Raw genomic sequence first — 8,055 nt, 5'->3', positions numbered from 1 at the left:
GATCTTACTTGGCTTGCCGGGTCTTCTCACGCACAGCACATTTCCAAAGGTCTCGGTCAGTAGTCATCGCCTCGGTGAGGCCCAATGTACGAAGGTCTTTCCTCACCACCTCAGCCCAGGTCTTCCTGGGCCTACCTCTTCCACGGGTTCCCTCAACTGTTAGGGTGTGGCACTTTTTCACGCAGCTATCCTCATCCATTCCCACCACATGTCCATACCAGCGCAATCGTCTCTCTTGCACGCCACAACTGATGCTTCTAATGTTCAGCTTTTCTCTCAAGATACTTACACTCTGACGGGTATTCACATTGACATTACACATCCAACGGAGCATTAATAGAAATGATCATGTTTGTGCTTCTAAGCTCTGGAGGTATGGTTTATAAGTGTTTAGGAGAGTAGGTTATATATCTTTAGATATACACCTAACTCTCCTACATTAAATTGGAAGAGAACCGAACGCAGAAACTCCAAACTGATCAACAACAACAAATATTTATTGTTCGGTGGAAAAGGTAAACAGCTTCTAATTGTCTGATTTTAGAGTAGCTTGAAATGTAGATGTACGGTTCTTCGTGCTGGTGTCGTTATAGAGACAACTTGGTTCAACCACACTCAAATGGGAGAGCTTGCTTAGATGTCTTGCTTGGTCGCTGTCTGCCTTGGTAAGAGTCGAAGAAACGTGTTGCTGATATGGCGACGGCGGTGGTCATCGTTGGCTGGACGAAGCTGTTGAAGTGGTCGCTGGCTGATTGTTGCTGCTGCTGTCGTGTGGTACACGGAACAGATCTCAAAGAGAAACTGGACCGAGACAAATTGTTTGGTATGAGTTGATCTATTTAAGGCGTTAAGGGGGCTCCAAGACGGTAGCAGAAAAACACTATCACGTGACCTTATTAAGGGCTGTGATTGGTCAGTTTGTGTTCTGGCGGGAACGGTTCGAAGAAGTTGCCGATTCGAATAATGATCAGTCACGTGATGACAGGGTTAATGTTTTCCGCTACGTTCGCGTTTGTTTATATTTAAATGAGAAGAATGGCGATAGCAGTTTTGTATCTAATGACGATAGGTAGTTTCACTACAAGTGAAAGTATGGCTGCGGTTATGACACAACTTCACACACACACACAAATATGTTGTACCTTAGGCAAATGTCTGTTATTACAGCCTCAATGTAACCTATTCCTTGTGGATGAAATTTAGTACATTAAAAGTGTATGGAAATCTGTTGTACATGTATATGAGTGTCCTCATGTTTATAACTTTTAAGTTAGTGTTTTGTTTTGCTTTGTTTTGTTTTGTTTTTCAAATAGAAAAGTAAACAAAATAAGAACCTGACTTTAAAATATTGGGGTTGATAAGTTTGACTAAACTTTGAAGTCAGTGCCACAGAATGGCTGTAGTTCTAAGATAGAAAAGCAGCTGGTTGCTGACAGATTTTTCTACTCTGTAAGGATTTTATTCTATATATGCTGTTCTTTCAGTACTTACGTTGAAAAAATACATCTTTCTACTTGTACTGTAAGAAGTAATGTTTATTGCCACTTCAACTTGGCTGTTTCATAAGAATATATTAAATGCAATCATTTGCAAACTGAAGATTTACTTCGTTTCTCTGAGTCTCTTCGATATCGATGTCAGCAGCTCGTTTGCTCTCGACTGATTAAATGAGGCCAATATAAGTATAGGGGAGATAACTCTGTTATAGGCCTTTTATGTAGTCCAGTAACTGCCGAAATGGCTTCTGGGATAATCTGCGACATTGTTGTTGTTGTTTTAGCCTAGTTCAGCCCTTAGCCAGCTGACCATAACATTCAGGAAATAATTTGAACAACTAGTTGTAATCCACAAATCTAGAGTCTTAGCTATATCCATGCCTCCTCCATCTAGTTGATGACAACGATGATAGGACTTGCAGTGTGACAAAAAGAAGACTTTTTTTTTTTCTTCTTTCTCCTTGTTCTCTTATTTTTGTAAGTCTCTTGGTGTTGGTGGTGATAACAACAGTGGAGAGGGAAGCAATTAAGTTAATTAGTCAGGCTACAGAAGTGATTGTTTTTATTCCTTTGTCACAATTAGCATGAAGTAGCCCAGCACAAGACTTTCTGTTAAAGCAGTTATTGATGCTCTTGTTGTTATTTTTGTAGTGTTTGAGTTTTCTGCTTGTCTCAACAGACTAACTGCTTTATATAACTGTTTGATGATGTATTGCAGTATATTGTGAAGTACTGTGTATAGTCTTTGTGTTAATGGGGAGGAGGATAACTTGTCCATAGAGTGGCATGGGCCATGAGGAGTAAGGCTTCCTGCAATAACAAACTATGGACTCCGAAGATTGGTAAAACTGATTTCCTACATTTTATTTTGATTAAAAATGTCTACGAATTACTGGTGGAAAAGTAGCATTCTAAAAGCACAGTGGAGTACACTGGGGTACACATCTAACAAAGGTGCTCTTACTAAGAAGCCAGTTTAAACCGTTAAGTTTGAAATACAATGGGCCATCTAAATTTCTACGTATTCTATCTTGGTTATATAGAAAAATCAGAAATGCAGAATAGTTTATAAAAAACTACTTCACATTTCCTGATAATATATAGAAAAAAATGTAACAAAATTTACCTGAGGAAATCGGCATTCTTCATCTAATATTTTTAATATGCATCGGGGTGCCTGGAAAATTAAGAAGCAGTTTCAGAATGATCAGTGATGCAACAATAAGAATAATGATTTTAATACACATGATAATTTTTCAATAATAATTAGCTATTTATTGAATAAATGTCAGTTATGTGGAGACAGAAGACTTGCATACATGGGTTAGCTGCCAGTCTTCTTCAAAAAGAAACGTAAAAATTCCTAGCTAGGCCTGCACATATATGTGTAAAAGCATGAGCAATGTTGACCTTCAGAGGTCCTGTATGTTTGCCAATAAGTCTCTTAAATATAATCACTAAACTCTAAAGCCTTTTTGAGGGTTGTTGTTGAAGCGTATCACTGGTTTCATAACATCAAACAGTTGAAAGACAAATACCCTCTGAATATGATGTTGGACCACCTCAAGTAATATTCCCAGATATACTGGTGCTTATTGCCGTAACTCAGTGAAACGATCCAATGTGGAATAAAGATGTTTCTAAAAAACAACAAATTATTTGGTTCAGTACCTTATCATCTTAGTGACACCTATTTCTCAGATATTTTATGTTCAGAGCAGTAAATGCTTATCATTAACAGTGTAGAGTGACAAGTCCACAAAAGCTCTGTCTACTTTTATAGTTACATATATGAGTGCAGAAATAGATATCAGCATATGAGATGCAATCAAGAAGACAGCAGTCAAAATAAACCCACTTTTATGATCAAGTACATGGATTATAAGACAGAGATATTAAAGTTTATTTGCAATGTTTGACAAGGTGAAATTGCAACATTCATTTTGATAAGTGAGCTGATGTTCACTGTTTCAATTTTTATTTTTTTATTTTTCATCACCCTTAATACTTTAGTATAAAAGAAGTGAAGTAACTGTTCACATACTTAATGTGATGAATGTGTTAACTATACTGAAAAGAAAAACACTGTGAAACGATATTTAGGAAAACCTAACAAAAGTAAGGAAGATGACTCAAAATAAAACAAGAAAAATATCTTCTTTTTAATGACTCAATGCAGCAAAGTATTAATTAATTGAAATTTGAAATATGTGTGTAGGGGGGTGGCTAAGACTGATCTTGTTTAACATGCTCAAGGACAACCCCTGGAGGTGTTACTTCCATGAAAAGAGTTAACTTCAACAATATTGAGTTTATTAACATGTTGTCAATGGTGAACTAACCATATGTGACCTCCTTACAGCTAGATGGACTGAGTCATTGGAAGTTAAATCTCTTTATTAGAGACACAACCATCACCAGTCATTATTTAGGATCTTTCAAATAAGTTGGTATTTAATCAACTAAACTTCATGAATAGTTGTTATGTATGGAGATTTATAACAAAGAGTCACAGGAATAATAAAAACTCAATCACAAAACCATAAACAGAATTGACTCATCTCTAGAAGGAAGACCAGAATCATCAAATTATTATTTACCTTTTCAATGAGTTCCACACACAAACTATTATCCGTATAATTTATATGGGAAAAGCAGATTTCTTCTTTATCATACTAAAAATAGGAAACAAAATTAAACATAATAAACATTGCAATTAAAAACAGAAAATAATTTCATTAAAATCTTATTTAGTAAACAACAAACAAAAGGTTTCTCTTCTTTACTAATTCTTCTGTATTCTAAATCACTGGAGAAACTTGTATTAAAAGACTTACATAGTCCTCTGTCCTTTAAGTTCCTGTATATATTTTATTAACATCGATTTCCTCATTGTACGACTCAAGTGACAACCCTCCAACCATGGGTCTATTTGGGTAGTCTGTTGCTGGTGAGGGTTTTACAAGGCTGGAGTGTAAATCTTACCTCACCCTCTTTTTAGTCACCTTTTACAACATGCAGAGGAAATGATGGGTTTATTCTATGATATGCCAGACCCCACACAGCACATAAGATTTTATGATTGGTGTAGAATTACATGGTATCATTTGGCAGATTGTAAAATGTGGTTTCCTGTCACTGTAATCTGGAAGCGCTGTTACAGCACATTCCCCCATATTACTACTTACTACTAATTTCCTCATTATACATTTTTAGGCATAGCTATAATGTTAGAGGAATTGCTTTCACCTCTGGATACTGTTCCTGCAGCTCATTAATCAGTCATTAAATGAATAATGAAAGTTGAACCTGATTTCAACCAGGCAGACCAAGGCAAGAGAAGTTACAGTCTTGTTTAGAGGCTCAATTCAGTTAAGGGATGCTAAAGTTTGAACCTCTGACCATATAATTAAATTAATTTTTCAGGCATTGCAGAATTTATAGCTATCAAAAACTACATAGTGGTACACCCACCATATGTATTTTTGTAAGTATAATTGTAAGTTTAAGTAAATACAACCATATACATCAATATTTAGACATATTCTTCTTGGTTCTTTCTCTTCTTAACTCAACAGACTGTACTATCACCTAATTTTCATAAAAAAAGGACCATTCTAGATGAACCTGACTCTCTTTATCGTAAAACCTTTACACATTCAAACATTCTATTTTCACTGACCCCAGTCTACTAGGAATTTCCATCCAATTGTATAATATTATCAAACATAATTCAGTATTTCAGAGGCCAGCTCACAGTAAAATACTTATTAATTAAATAATTCTATACAAAATAGTATTTAAACTCCAAGCACAAACTCTCCTGCCTCACACATCTCACCTCCAAATCTAATCCCTATATGAAACATATCCACTTCCTCAGACGTTAATTTATCAATTGTAATCCTTGAACTACTTGTTCAATGCCCCAGCCAAATCTTCTTCAAACACTGTATGTAGTTATTAAAAAAATGAGCCAGGGGAAATAACTTCAGGTCCGTTAATGTCTCATAAAGAGGAATTAAGAATTTCACAGAAAAATTACAAATATTCATTGCTTAGAAGAAAATTTGATCTTTATTAGTTGGCACAGTGACAACTATAGACATGTTTCAGTCTTATTATACCTCGTCAGTAGAATAAAGCTATTTAGAGGCTGCTGGATTAGTGGACATGGAACAATTTGAGCCAGCAGTAATTTGCAGAATTATGAAAAAACAAAATGTGTTAAGGAAAATATCTCAAGTAGGTTAATAGTATGAATTTTGATAATTTAGGTTGATGGAGGAAGACAAAGTGGATGCCATTCATCTCAATGAATTGAAATTTATCTTTAAGTTGGAGAAAGTACAAATTAGTAAACCATGTTTAAAATGGAAGTAATAGAGCTACTCAGGGTACCTTGCAATCTCAATTCTAATGTAACGATTCCACTACTTCTTCTACCTGGAAACCAGTTCTATAGACATAGTTGTGTTGTTAAAAAGCTCGCTTTGTAACCAACACAGTTTTGGGTTCAGTCTCATTGTGTGGCACTTTGGGCAAGTGTGTTCAGCTATAACCACATTCTAAATATATGTTTGTGTGTTTGTGTTTCTGTCCCCACCATCACCACCACTACTTGACAATTGGTGTTGGTTTGTTTACTTCCTCATGACTTAAAGGTCAACTTTACCTTTCATCCTTGCAAGGTATATGAAATAAGTACCAGTTAAACACTGGGGATCGATGTAATTGGTTTAGCTCTGTACCCAAAAATTCAAGACTTTGTGCCAAAATTTGAAATCAGCTTTTAAACAGAAGGCAGTGAGCCGGCGGAATTTTAAGCAGACCAGGCAAAATGCTTAGCAATATTTCATCCATCTTTACATACCAAGTTCAAATTCTGTCGAGATCAACTTTGCCTTTCATCCTTTTGGGGTTGGTTAATGAAATAAATATCAGTTCAGCATGTAACTGACTTCCCACCCTCCCCCAAAATTGCAGGCCTTGTGCCTTTAGTGGAAAGAATTGTTAGACTAACCAAAAACTGAGCAAGTATAAAGATCTTAAAATAGAAACTGGCAAAATGCGGAACCTCAAGACTAAAACAATACCTGTTGTCACAGGTGCCTTAGGAATGATAGCAAAAGGGGCTGATTGCTACCTAACTCAGATACCAGGAAACCCCAAAATGGCAGAAATTCAAAAGATAGTGCTCATGGGACGTAAAATACGTCTACATAAAATACTGTCTATGTAATCTCAAATTTTAAAATAAACTCATAATTTTCTCATGTGTATTTTGTGTGCAAGATTCTTGATGTGGATACGTGTGTTGAAAGAAATACAATTAAACCTTGGGAGAGGCATTATGCCGGTAATAAACACACGCACTGGTTCAGTCCTTTATTAATTTATAAACAGTATATAGTTTTTTGTTAAATAATTTCATTGCACTCTTGCAATCTCTTCAGTAACTTGTCTAATGGAAGTGGAGAGACAAGTTACTGAAGGGATTGCAAGAATGCAATGAAATTATTTAACAAAAAACTATATACTGTTTATAAATTAATAAAGGACTGAACCAGTGCGTGTGTTTATTACCGGCATAATGCCTCTCCCAAGGTTTAATCATAATTTTCTTATATTTTCTTAAGCATTCTCTAGAACAATACTATGTGCAAAACCAAATATATGACACCCTAGGTATAACATCAACATGAACTTCTAACTTGTCTCTACAGCAGTATACAGTAAAAAAAAAAAAAAAAGAACTGTCTGATACAAACAATTAACTCATGAATGTACTTACAATTTCTTGCTCCAAAGCAAAAACATAACTGTTAAAAAATTTGTGCAATTTCTCATTGGTGTAGTTGATGCATAATTGTTCAAAACTGTTGGTCTGTAGAAAAGGGAAAACAAGGAATAATTAAAGTATGATACAAAGAATTACAGTCAGAAGGGGTTGGTTTGAGGGGGGGGGGTAGGAATAAGAAGCATAATCAGCTGCAACAGAGCTAATCCCTAATCCACTAAACGAGGTCTGTACAGGACAAGGGGAGAACTAATGTGTTGCTACATCTGCAATGAAGTTATTAAGCATCAGAGTTTAAAGAAAGCTGATTTCTGCAGTTTATGACTAGTCATGGAGCATTTGTGAGTGGAGTGTGAGTGGAGTGTGAGTGCAAACAGACAAGCTTGTGTATATTAGCATACTTATACGCACAAACACTCATACATTATATATATATATATATATATATCATAATAAATATAAGGGATTAGCAATTGAGTTGCTTCTCCAACATACTGAAAATTCAGAAACAGCAGTCAAAGAACTACTGATTCTAAACTACAAATTTTTCTCTAAAATGGATGGCGATATTTATGGCACACATAGAACAAAAAACCGGAGGGAAAAGCACAAACAAAACAAGCCTTTAGTTAATTGGGTACGAATCGTTTCATGGTTAAGCGAACGAGAACTTCACTATTCCAATCTTCAGCCCAAATATTCTGATAAATTTGAAAGTGTCTCTAAAAAGAATTCACGGTAATCCTTGGCCATGCGACA

At 35.5% G+C, this 8,055-nt stretch overlaps 1 protein-coding gene across 2 annotated transcripts in view; it reads right to left on the bottom strand.

Annotated features, from left to right (window-relative positions):
• Positions 1-8,055, bottom strand: part of LOC106873920 (unconventional myosin-X) — a 545,087-nt gene that overhangs the window by 409,513 nt on the left and 127,519 nt on the right. For both annotated transcript variants that reach the window (XM_052971791.1, XM_052971792.1), the window contains exons 8-10: positions 7,291-7,383; positions 4,097-4,171; positions 2,623-2,673 (exon numbers count right to left, since the gene is read on the bottom strand). In XM_052971791.1, coding sequence (XP_052827751.1) covers positions 2,623-2,673; positions 4,097-4,171; positions 7,291-7,383 — 219 coding nt within the window. The remainder of the gene's footprint in view (positions 1-2,622; positions 2,674-4,096; positions 4,172-7,290; positions 7,384-8,055) is intronic.

The sequence above is a fragment of the Octopus bimaculoides genome, chromosome 11 (assembly GCF_001194135.2).
Source record: "Octopus bimaculoides isolate UCB-OBI-ISO-001 chromosome 11, ASM119413v2, whole genome shotgun sequence".
Classification (NCBI taxonomy): domain Eukaryota; kingdom Metazoa; phylum Mollusca; class Cephalopoda; order Octopoda; family Octopodidae; genus Octopus; species Octopus bimaculoides.
Note: the sequence above shows the minus strand (reverse complement) of the source record. Positions and strands in the feature narration are given on the sequence as shown.